At 39.6% G+C, this 12,745-nt stretch overlaps 1 protein-coding gene across 3 annotated transcripts in view; it reads left to right on the top strand.

Moving 5' to 3' along the window:
- SGCD (sarcoglycan delta) overlaps nt 1–12,745 on the top strand; it is a 410,168-nt gene that overhangs the window by 184,123 nt on the left and 213,300 nt on the right. For all 3 annotated transcript variants that reach the window (XM_082652258.1, XM_082652259.1, XM_082652260.1), the window contains one exon: nt 5,322–5,423. In XM_082652258.1, coding sequence (XP_082508384.1) covers nt 5,322–5,423 — 102 coding nt within the window. The remainder of the gene's footprint in view (nt 1–5,321; nt 5,424–12,745) is intronic.

Consider the following 12,745-nt stretch of genomic DNA (forward strand, 5'->3'; position numbering starts at 1 on the left):
ATCAATAAATACTAAGAATAGGGGATTCATGTGTGTACTGTAAGAGGGGAAGGAGATTTATTTGAAATCAGGTTGCTAATTACCCCAAATATAATCTTTTATTTAAAAATATTTAGGGGTTCTTGTTTGTTTGATAAAGACACATCACAAAAAATAAACCAGTTTAGTTTACTTATAGATGTAAGTAGGATGTGTTTCTGTTACTGAGTCCAAGCTTGTACTGCCACCACACGACAGGCCAAGAAATTGAGAGAGGAGTTGTTGGGGCAAGAAATAGTGACTTTATTTGGAAAGCCAGTCAAAGATGGTGGATTAGCGTCCCAAAGAACCCTCTTACCTGAGTTAAAATGCAAGCTTATTTTATACTAAAAGAGAAGGGAGTGTGGCTGCTTGTTGCAAACTTTTTGATGCAGGAATCCTTTGTTCTTGCAGCTGTCCATGTGGGTCTGGTCACAATGTTCCTATAAACCTCTATCAAGACAATTGTTATTTTCTGTTCTGCAGCTTTTTATCTTTATATGAATGGAAAAGTGTTATAGCTTTAGAGATCAGAGCCTTGAGAATGGGCTATCCCATATATTTCTGGCTATAGGCAACATTCTTTTACAGAGGTGCAGAGCCAGCAGGACTAAGCACAGGCAACAGAGCACAAGGGTTAGAGCTAAAGGAATAGATTCAATATGGAGTCAGGTTTGTTCTTCTCTGTTATGTTTCTGTGAAAAGATCTGCTGGTCCAACTAATGGAAATCATCAAGAATAATCCAAAACATAATAATTGATATAGGCTTTGTGTGTGTGGGGGGGTGCTGGGTGAATATTTTTCCCACTCTTGTGGGTACTACCTGCTGCTAGTGTGATATGGACATGCCCTCCGGCATACTGCCCCTCACACTAGGTTTAAATGCCCAGTTTAGGGCTCTCTTGGCAGAAATGTCCCCACAAGTAACAAAAATAGAAATATAGAGATGGCCTGCTATCCATGAAACAACAATATTGACTGGAAAGTTCTGTTCTCCTCCAAAGGCTGAAGTGCTGTTATAAAGGAAAAATGGAGGAAAATGCTCCTTCTCCACTTGGTCATTCAAAGCCCCTCCCCTGCCCCAGCCATGTTGTGTCTGTACTGAATGTATTGAGGTACAGAGCACATGGCAGTGCTGGAGAGAAGACATGATAGACTCAAGTGAGAAGCTTCAGGAGTCTGAGAAAATGTAGCTTAGTGAAATAGGCTGGGTGAAAACTGTGGTGAGCTGGAGAGCATATGGTTCAGGGTGCTCTCAGGGTGCTACTCACCTCCAGCCAATGGCGGCCATGTGAGAAGGCAGGCTCAGACTGGCCGTGGCTTTCAGTTGTCATGAGATGCTGAAAGCCTGGGTTTTTCATTCAGATCTTTTCAGTTTCAAATGTTTTGGGGAAAATGTAGGAATAAATTTTTAAATGTATTTTATATATTTATTATATTTTATATTGCCTTATATATTTATATATATTTTAAATCATATCTATATACACACATGTATATATAATATATGATTCATTTAATTACACTGAGTCCCCAACTTGCTGACTGCAGATCTGGGGTTTTGTCAGCCTCCCTAATTTCCTAAGCCACTTCCGTAAAATGAATGAGTAAATGTGCGTGCATGCATGTGTGTGTACATACATACATACATACACACAGACATATTATTAGCTCTGTTTCTCTGGAGAACCCTTACTGATACAGATACATATGCGCGCACACACACACACACACACACACACACCCTTATTTGGAGAAGAAAAAACATGGGGATGGGACTTCCCTGGTGGCGCAGTGGTTAAGAATCCTCCTGCCAGTGCAGGGGACCCAGGTTCGAGCCCTGGTCGAGGAAGATCCCACGTGCCACGGAGCAACTAAGCCCGTGCGCCACAACTACTGAGCCTGCGCTCTAGAGCCCGCAAGCCACAACTACTGAGCCCACGCACCACAACTACTGAAGCCCACGTGCCTAGAGCCCGTGCTCTGCAACAAGAGAAGCCACCATGATGAGAAGCGCACACACCGCAACGAAGAGTAGCCCCCGCTCGCCACAACTAGAGAAAGCCCGCGCACAGCATCGAAGACCCCAAAAATAAATTAATTAATTTTTTAAAAAACATGGGGAAACAAGGACAGAATCTAGACTTAGTTGAATATATCTTGTTTTATAGATTTGACTTTGGTTCCATCTAAATAGTTTGCAAACTTATAACAAAACATAAGACTTTAAAAAAGGAGTCATGAAACACTGAAGTGGGGGGAGGGGGCGGATGAAACAATTGAACCTAACTGGACATGAGGTTGGTGGCATGACCATTCAGACCAGAATTATTTCAAATGACTCTAAAACTCAGCCATTTGACTATACCTTCCTAATAGTACATACTCAAGATTTTTTTTAAAAGACCAATTTTAAATTGTTTTTCTTAATCATACTGTTAGTATGGTAGTGGCATTGGTTTTTCTGACACTGCTCTTTGTGTCTTGTGGGTTAAATCAAATGAGTAGTCATATTGGTGTTATTAAAAACAGGGATTTTTTGGTATGGAAGAAAGGTAATAACATTGTAAGATCCATGAGGCTAAATGAAAACCTTCAAGGCCTGAGTTTGAATTGAAATTTCATGTGAACTTATGGTATATTCCATTTAAAACATATATACAATTTATTTTCTAGCTCTGTTCACATAAACAAGGGCCAATCCAGTAGCAAGGACCACCCAAAGCTCTCAGCTTGTGGTCTCTAAGTACCATTTCCCACTAAAATGAACCCAAGTTCTTATAAGAAATGGCTAGTTCCAGGCCTGGGGCAGGACATGTGTAAGATAACCCTGGAACATCTTGTCATGCCAGAAGCAAGAGGGCCGTTAAAGACTACTGGGTCATAATAAAAGGACTTGAAGAGGCCCCCACTGAGCAGGAATAGAACAGTTAGAACTTCAATAGGAATAAAAACTGCACTGGAATGAACAAATCAAAATGTTCATAATGATAGTTTTAAAAATAAAAACCTCATGGGTTATCTTTGGAGAATATTAGGTAACCAGTTCAATATGTTGAAGACCAAGTCTTCAACTTGGTCTATGTCCAGACCAAGTGCCCGAGTTGCTGCCTGCACTTTACTTCCTCTGATAAAGCGTTCTCCCATCCCCCCAACAACAACAACAACAACAAAAGGGCTTCCCTGGTGGCGCAGTGGTTAAGAATCTGCCTGCCAATGCAGGGGACTTGGGTTCAAGCCCTGGTCTGGAAAGATCCCACATGCCGCAGAGTAACTAAGCCCAAGCGCCACAACTACTGAGCCTGCGCTCTAGAGCCCGCGAGCCACAACTACCGAAGCCCGCGCACCTAGAGCCCGTGCTCCACAACAAGAGAAGCCACAGCGATGAGAAGCCCACGCACCACAACAAAGAGTAGCCCCCGCTCAAGGCAACAAGAGAAATCCCACTGACAGCAACAAAGACCCAAAGACCCTTTATTAATCAATAAAGGAGGAAAAATCAAGCATGTATCAAGTTCCTATATAAACTATAGTTTAGGGTAAACATATAGTTGATGACATGCAATTTCTCTTGATAGAATATCCCAGCTAATAAATTAAGAAGAAATAATTATTTTATCACCAGTTTGAAATCTCTAGTGAAATAACAGATCCTCTAGGCAGAGATAACCAGTGGCTGATGACATCACAGCAAAAGATGTTCAGTGCATCCTGATCGAGCATGTGGTAGGCAGAAAAATGCCCCCTACTCCAAAAACATCAATGTCCTCATCTCAGAACCCGTGAATATGTTACATTACTTGGCAAAGGGAAATTAAGGTTATGATGGAATAATGGTTGCTAATCAGGTGATCTTAAAATAGAGAGATTATCTTGGTGTTCCCAGTGAAATTTAAGGGTCCTTAAAAGTGAAAGAGGGAGGCAGATGGTTCATTGTCAGAGTGACTGGATGTGAGAAAGGTTCAACCGACCATTGCTGCCTTGAATATGGAAGGTGCCACAAGCCCAGGAATGTGGGCAGCCTCTAGAAGCCAGAAAATGTCAAGAAATAGATTCTGCCTTAGAGCCTCCTAAAAGGAGTGTAGCAGCCCTGCTGGCACCTTGATTTTCCCCCTTTGAACCCTGGGTCTGACTTCTAACATACAGATAATAAACTTGTGCTGTCTTAAGCTGTTGAGTTTGTGGTTATTTGTGATGGTAGCAATAGAAAACTAATATATTCCGTTCTAGGATATATTCTTTCTAGAAAACTGAGCCTGAATCTTATCAAGCTTCTTGATCTGTTGACTTACACAAAATACAGGGGACAGAGAACACGTGACATGAAATTATGGGAATGTTCAGCAAATCTAAACTGTGGGAAGTGCTATTGGAAAAATGATGTTTTATTTATCAAATAAAGCATGTTTATGTGTGTGGATGTGTGAGAGAGAAATTGACTGAGGAGATTTAAGGAGATGACCTAGTATTTTACGTATCAACCAGTTGCAATAGGGAACTTGATTCAAACAAGCAGATATAAAGAGAAAAATATTGAGATTCGAACATTGACACTGGGTATTTGATAATATTTATTAACTATTTTATTTATTTTTTTGGTGTGGTAATGGCATTATGGTTATATTTAACCAAAGGAGATGGGTGTAGTAGCTATAGTAAATAAGAGTAGCCATAAATTGATAATTGTTAAAGATGAATGACAACTACTTAGGTGTTTGCTATTCTTTCTATTTTCATATCCTTTGGTATGTATTTTAATATTTGCATAATAAAATATTAATAAAAATATTAGTAAATAATTTGGCTCCTTAAATATTTTGTGAGCCAAAGACACCATGTCCAAAGGTTGAATTAGACCAACAGACTGCCAGTTTGTCATTTCTGCATAGTTTCAGAAATCAGATCTTTTACTTTAACCTGGGAGATCATCTTTTTTCTTTTCCCCACTCATCTCCTGCCTCCAGTCTCTCGCCACTCCCTAGTCAAAAGGGCCTCCTTCATCTGTGCTAGTGAATGACTAGAGGGCATTACTTACATTTTGCTTCTTTGGAGAATTTGCTCAGTTTTCCAAGATTGCTTGGAATAGATTTTCTCAGAATAAGTGAACAAAGAGGGTAATATTCATAATCACACTGAAAAATGCCTCCTAGTATATCATGTCTTCATTGGGAGCCCCCTCATTCTACCTTCTCAAAAAAGAAAAAAAGAAGGCAATAATTTTGTTTCAATTTTTGAAAACCTAAGGTATTTTGAAATTTGGGCTAATCGAATTTTCCATGTTATCTCTGTGCCTCTCTTTCAGGATGGAATGGGAAACTTGAGAATCACAGAAAAAGGTCTAAAGCTAGAAGGAGACTCCGAATTCTTGCAACCTCTTTACGCCAAAGAAATCCAGTCCCGACCAGTAAGTTTCTGTTGCAAGAAGAAGGAATTGTTCTTTCTCTGGAATCTAAATCTGGGGGAAATTATCTTGCTGTTGGCTGAGTACAGAAGGTTGGGGGCAGGGGTGGCAATGCAGGTAAGTGAGATGCTTTGGAATATGAAACCTTGAGTGTCATCACCACCGTGGTACTGTAGCAAATGAAATGACCTCTCTGAGCCTCTTTCCATCCCTGCCAAATAGAAGGTGATAACCTTTATTAACAAACTTTCTAGATTGTGCTGCAAAGAAAACAAGAAAATAAATGCGGAAATGCCTTCAGTACTGTACAAATCCAAGAAACTCTTGCTGTTGCTTTTAATTGTCAAGTAGTTCGAAGGCATCTTTAGAAATAGTCCTAAAGAGCTAGAAATTTATTTTTTATGAAGACTTTGGACAATGTAGCCCAGGTTGATTAGAATCAATTTACTATATTGCAACTATGCTCAGAATGGTATCTAAATGATCACAGTAGGGTGTGTGCTCTGCCCCGTGCACTTTGCTGCTTTGATGGGTTATCATTATCTAATATAATTCATAGATTAGTCCACTGGGGTGGTGACTATTGTTGCCTTCGTTTTACACATTGACGAACTGAGGCTTAGAGAAGTAGTTTGTCCAAAGCCACATTCTTATGAATCAGTAGAGCAAGGATTTCAACTCAGGAAATCCAATTCTAAAGCTTCTCTGTTAACCCACAGCCTCCTACCAAAGCTCCTTCTCTCATTCTGTTGTTTTTTTTTAAAGTCATGATGGAAGTGATTCCTAGACACCTTGATTTTATTAACCAGTATTATCAAAATTAATTTTTGTTTTTGAGTATATTTTTGGGTTGGTGGTTCTTTGGCTTTCAATTTTGCTTTTGGGTGGGGTGGTGAAGTATGCTGGTTGAAAAGTATTATTAATGTATTTGCTCTGCCTGGGACTGGTTCGCGTCCACCTGTGAGCGAAGAATAACATGGATGTTCCCCAAAGCATCATTTCTATTGTGTGCATCGATTGATGCAATTAATGAAATTCAGCAACTTGATGCAGTGGGTAATTTTATCTGAGTGCTATCTAAACTACCGAATTGCATGAAACTGAGTGCAACTACTGAATTGCCAATAAGTTTACTTTCTTCTGTGCCTGGTGAAAGGGAGGGAGACATGATGTTAAAATCAGCAAGAAGAGCAAATTATTTCAGCTACCCAGTCAGTGATTATGAAATTTAATGGGGAACCCGTAGCATATTGGCTTAAAGTACCAAGACTATTATTATAAACTAGTATTAAACTAGTTTATCTCACTAATTTGGACTGGTCATTTCTTTCTTATGGTGTTGGATCTTTCTCCGTAAATATTTTCAGCTTTTCTTTTTCTTCTTTTATATAATTCTTTAAAAATGTAAAACCCATTTTTATCTCAAGGGCCACAGAAAACTAGGCTGCAGGCTATAGTTTGCCCTCCCCTCTAACCTATATGGGCGATATTTCCGTAAGTGTGTAAATGCTCGGGCTAGATTCCATGTGGTACAAGAGAGCAGATTTTAAGATCGGGGTAGAATAGTTGATATGTGTTAAGTAAAATATCCCGAAATACGTTTCCTTGGTGGAGAATCATAGTCATATAAAGGAATTGAGACACGTGTCTTAGAAGACTTGAAAAAGGGTACCTGGTATATCTCTTAGGCCCATATGCAGGAATTGGACGCTTAGAAAATATGTCAGCCAGCCTATCTGAAAATCAGTAGTCATCTGATCCCAAGTCAAAGATACACTTGATTAGAAGCTTAAAAACTAATGATGATCATGAAAAACTTACTTGAATATCGAAAAAGCAGTGAGTTAAATCCAAGGCTTTCAAATCCTTGTTTAAAGAAAATTGAAGGGTTAAAATTCACTATTTTTTCGTTATTCTTCAGAAGGTATTTTTCCTTGCAAAAAATAAATGGCAAATGCATAAAGCTTTTAGCCTTATATGTTTCTGAAAACAAAATAAATGTGTTCTAAATGAAGAAAAGAAGACATGCATATATGTTAAAATCCACCAAAAAGTCTTGTGGCCTCTACCTGAAACATGTGCCCATATCCATCCACTCTTCTCCATCACGTCACCCCCCAGTTCAAGCCACCATCCTCTCTCACCTGCACCATTGCTGTAACCTCTTCTGTCTCTGCTGCCTTTCACTCTTAGCCGCATCATCCAAATTATAGCCAAAGTCGCCTTGTCAAATATGAAGTCTCTCCACCCCTTTGCAAAGGATTCTCTGTTAACTTCCCATAATACCTAGAATAAAATCCAAACTTCTCACTAAGGCGAGAGAACAAGATTAGAAGCTAGGGATTTAGTCTGTAGGGCTCTCCTTCCCTCAAGCACAGGGATTATTGTCTGCTGAACAAAATGGGGGTTCTGGGAGCAATGACGGTAGAGGGAATGATTGGTGAGCAGGTAACCAGTAGAATTTGCCATGCTTCTTGAATCCTAGCGTCATATGATGCTTATGAGAACCTCACATGTAGTAGCTTTCTATTCTCTACCCTGGCATCTTCAGCTTACTGTTTTGTTGTTGTTGTTGTTTTCTGACGTTACCTGACCATTGCTTACATGCCACCTCTGGAAGACTCTTCTCTGTAGAATTATGTGCACTATCACTTTGCCATGGATCACAGCTGTTTCTCTTTCATGGGATGTCTCCTTCTCTTTTTCCCATTGAAAAGAGATCAGCGTCCAGTGAACAAGATTACACAGCTCTTCTAAGTGAGGATAACTAATGAAGCAACACTTGACTTCATTTTGGTTTTGTGTTTCATTGATCCGAGAGGAGCTGAGATTGTTTAAGCAATCCACACCATGTTCGATACAGTATCCATTTCATTACTGAAGGTTGCAAACTTGGTAAAGTCACTACAAATTGATTAGTGTGATAGCAATCTCTTAGGAAGGTAAATTAATGAGAAAATGTTCATCTCTATAAAAACTCCCATCTGGGAATTGAATGAAAGCCCTGGGATTCTCTAGCTTTAACTACATGGACGCATAGCTTCTAAGTGGTAAAGTATCATGTCACTCAGGAAATAGATTGAAAACGACACACTAAATTAAATATTCTACTATTACATCCAAAGACCACCCTGTCCCTAGTAATTCTACTTGAATGCGTTAGCACAGAAATTTGTAAAGTTAAGGGATTTAATGCCATAAAACTCTATATTTAAATCCCATTTCAGTGTGGTAGGCATCTTTATACTTGCAAAATACAACTACAGATTTCTGACAGAAGCTACTAGTAGATAGATTGAATGCATGAGTGCTAGGAGACCCTTCATCCCAAAATATCATTTTGGACAAAAGTGGCAGATCCCTGCTTCTTCAGAGAGGCATCTTCCCTTGCTTCCCATGATGCTGGAACTAGATGGTGCTTTTGCATAACTTAATGTGAAGTGACAGGAGAAGGGAAAGCAGCATTTATTGAGCACATACTAGTGCCAGGCCTGCAGAAATGGGGAAGTTGCACAGTGCATTTATCTCCGTACTCCCCTCAAGCTATACATGGGGTGGGTATAGGGGTTCTAGCCCATTGCTATATTGAACTTAGAAGTTTAGGAGAGAAGAGAGTAGAAAGAAAAGTTGTAGGAGGGATACAAAAATGAGTTTACTTTAACAGAATAAAACAGAAAATTATAATATAAAATTTAAGGTTATGTCTTTCAAACTTTTTAGTCTATAAAAACTCACATATTTTAAGATGTTCTACCTACGAAAAAGCTGTGTATAGAATAATGAAATCATATGTAAATGGGATTCTTAGAAGTTGTCTGTACCAAGAGACAGTATAGTACCATGGTCAAGCTCATGCGCTGTATCACTGGATTTGGGTGGCAACCAGTGCTACTGTTTGACCGATGAGTGATCTTTGAACAATTTCTTCGTAAATCTTGTTTTCTTACTTATGCAACTGAGATGATATTAATACCTATATCACAGGTGGTTGTAAATAAGTAAGATAGTGTTTAAGTGCTTAATACAGAACTTGACATGAAATGAGTGTTCCAGAAATGGCCCCTCCCACTCTCACCTCCATGTCTTGATGACGATGATGTTGACGATGGCAGATGATGATTTGATTTCAAGGACAATACTTTTCACCGTCTACATCTTCATCATGTAGTGCACATCTCATCTGATGTTTGAACGTTGAATGTTTGATGAAATGGTCTTGCATCCTCTTCTTGCATGTCTTCTTAATAATAAACTCACAAACTTAATCATAAACTCAGTGAAAATCTCTTAGGAAACCCATTTCATATTCAATAGCTTTTAGTTTTCAGTTTTTCTTTCACTGAGTTACACTCTTCTAACGTTCAACTTTTTTTCTCATTCTTCTGCTTAAAAATTTTGCTGGCTCTGGCACTCATAGATTACTGGTAGTCTTTCTGAAAAAAATAGTTTTCGATATATCTTAAGTACCTTAAAATGTTTATACCCTTTGATCCAGGAGTGACGTTTTCACTCATTTTATGATAAAAAAAAAAAGCAAACTTTAATAAAGATTTAAAGATTAGGGCTTCCCTGGTGGCACAGTGGTTGAGAGTCCGCCTGCCGATGCAGGGGACACGGGTTTGTGCCCCGGTCCGGGAAGATCCCACATGCCGTGGAGCGGCTGGGCCCATGAGCCATGGCCACTGGGCCTGCGCGTCCGGAGCCTGTGCTCCGCAATGGGAGAGGCCACAACAGTGAGAGGCCCGTGTACCGCAAAAAAAAAAAAAAAGATTAATACACACATATGCCAGTGCTTTTTTATAAACACTAGTCTGAGTGTTGGTTCCTAGAAAAGCCTGAATTTCACCTATAAAATGGATTTTGAGGGTATCCCATTTTGTCAATGTTTATGAAAGTTGAGAAACTGCTATATGCTTGTTGAAACTCTGAGCTGGTCATTCTCAACATGGATTTTCACATTTATGTCTATCATCTCTTTTATGGAAAGCTGAGTTTTAAAATTCCATTTTGATTTTAGTATGATGTGAATTGAGACTTATTCTATCAGCCTGAATTAACAAGCCATATCTATTCTGGAAGTTGAAAGTCCCTAAGAATTCAATTAGACCAGTGACTTCATTTAATGTATGGGACCCTCAGGCCCGGAAAGGAGGTTGAACTTACCCAAGTTATGCCCAGCAAAGTCAGAACTGAAATCCAGGATTGCAGTATTTTCTTCCACATCAACACACAGTGTATGTGGTAACTAATTTTCTCATGACACTGTCTTTAGTACGGTAGGTTGAGTTATACATGGCCATTTCCCTCTCATGGGGAATAACTTACTGCAAAGCATATTAAGTTCCTGAGAGAGTTCACAAGCATTAAAAAAGGGAAACTGGAAACAACAGGGGATAATGCAGGAGGACCAAGCTTAATGATGGCTGACCTAATCACTGAGATGATATTCTCTACTTTATCGAGTTACTGTGAGGGTTAAACGAAGTAATTTAAATGGCCCACCTTATGCACTATGAGGTTAACTATTGATATGAAGGCTTATGACAGAAGTTGCAAACTGAATCCGGCCTAAAGATACAGTGTATGTGCCTCACACATTGCTTTCCTTTGAATGTGAATTCGTTTCTAATATTTAAATATCTGAAGATTTGACATTTTAAAAAAATCTGTATTTTTTGATTCTCACCGAAAATCTGGCAGAGTGGTTTGATATTCATAAGGACTGGAGCTAAGTAGACAGTGCCTCCTTTAGCTGCATATTTGTTCTTCACTGCACCACAGCATCCATCAGTCACCACTGCCTCATACCCCACCTGTGTAGCTTGTTTATATAATGGGCCCCTGAAATCCCTTGGGGGTGCACAGCCCCTGGCTTATGGTGTCGAGAATGTATCTATCTCATCATGCAGGAGTCCAGAAATTAGGTTGACTTCTTAGAATTCGTAGTCACTCATGACTCACTTCTCCTCACTTCCTGTGTCTCTCTCTTTTACACCAATTTCTCCTAGTCGTCTGGCTCCTGTGGGTTTTGACATAGTGTACAAGCTCAATGGCAAGAGAGAGCCGTCTCAGAGCTTCTGGAGGCTGAGTTTCTGGCCCACCAGGGTGTGCCTGAGTCTCCTAGAACACGCCTCTTTTTTGTCTTTCTTCCTTTAACCGTAACAGAGCACGACTGGGGAAGAAGCAGACAAGGGGAAGAAAGTTGAAGTTTTGGATTGGGCATGAGGCAACATAAAGTAAAGTAGGATAGCAGACAAGCAGAAGTTTCGTCTGAAGAGGCTCCATTGACAATTTAGTCACAACGAGAGGAGCCGTGTCTCTGGTTGGTTTAGAAACCAACCGAAAGCCGTGGTGTCTTCTCCTCAGCTTCAACTCCCAGCTGAACCCACTGCACACAAAACAGTGTTTTCCACGCCACTTGCATGGAACACGAGCATCCTGCTGTCTTTAATTAGGAAGTTAACTGGACCATGAAGTATTGCCCAAGTAAATAAAAGTGATTTGTACTGAGTCAAAGGGGCGCACTAGGCATCTTTGCATTTCTTAGCTCACACATAAATTATGGAGATTATTAAAAATTGGAAGAGTCATCTATAAGCCGATCTGTACTGTGAAGCAGATTGCCATTCCTGAAATGTATTTGTCTTTTTACGTGTCATCATTTATCATGGACAACAGGGTGAAGCACTGCTTGCTTTTTTCTTTTTTGTTGTTAAAAAGAAAAAACCAGACGCACAAACTTTGAATAGGCCAGTGTTTAATCCTTTGGTCCTTTTGTTTGTTTATCCTGGGAAACAGAGATAGTGATTCAGAGGTTTTTGGTTGCCTTAGAATTAAAATGGGCTGATGGGGTTTTTGTTCTTTCTTTCATTTTGGAAAAATTGACTGTGTGCGCTTTTCTTGAATGAATATCATGCTGGAAATAGACGAGTTACTGAGGACTTTGGTTAAATCTCAGTTGTAACTCTATCAGCTGGAGTTTTCATAGAAGAGGTAGGTCTGAACTTCACTTGAGGTTGAGAATGTCTAATTATATTGTTTGAGGGCCATTGGGCAAGTCGACTGCACCCCACATTTTCTTGTCTGCTGTGGTGACCACAGTTCCACCATTAGAATCTCAGTTATTTGAAGACTCAGAAATTTGTATTCATGCCAGCCCCCTACTGCAAGTACTCCTTCCCCTTATGCACGTAGACATTTCCACAAAGGATCTGAAGTACAATAGCTTGAAAGAAATATGTACAGGGACAGAGTAAGAAAAGATACAAGAGGTTAAGATCAAGAAAAATATAAAGTAGAATAAGAGGCAGAGGTAGGGGCACTTT

The sequence above is a fragment of the Grampus griseus genome (assembly GCF_964374135.1).
Source record: "Grampus griseus genome assembly, chromosome: 3".
Taxonomy (NCBI): domain Eukaryota; kingdom Metazoa; phylum Chordata; class Mammalia; order Artiodactyla; family Delphinidae; genus Grampus; species Grampus griseus.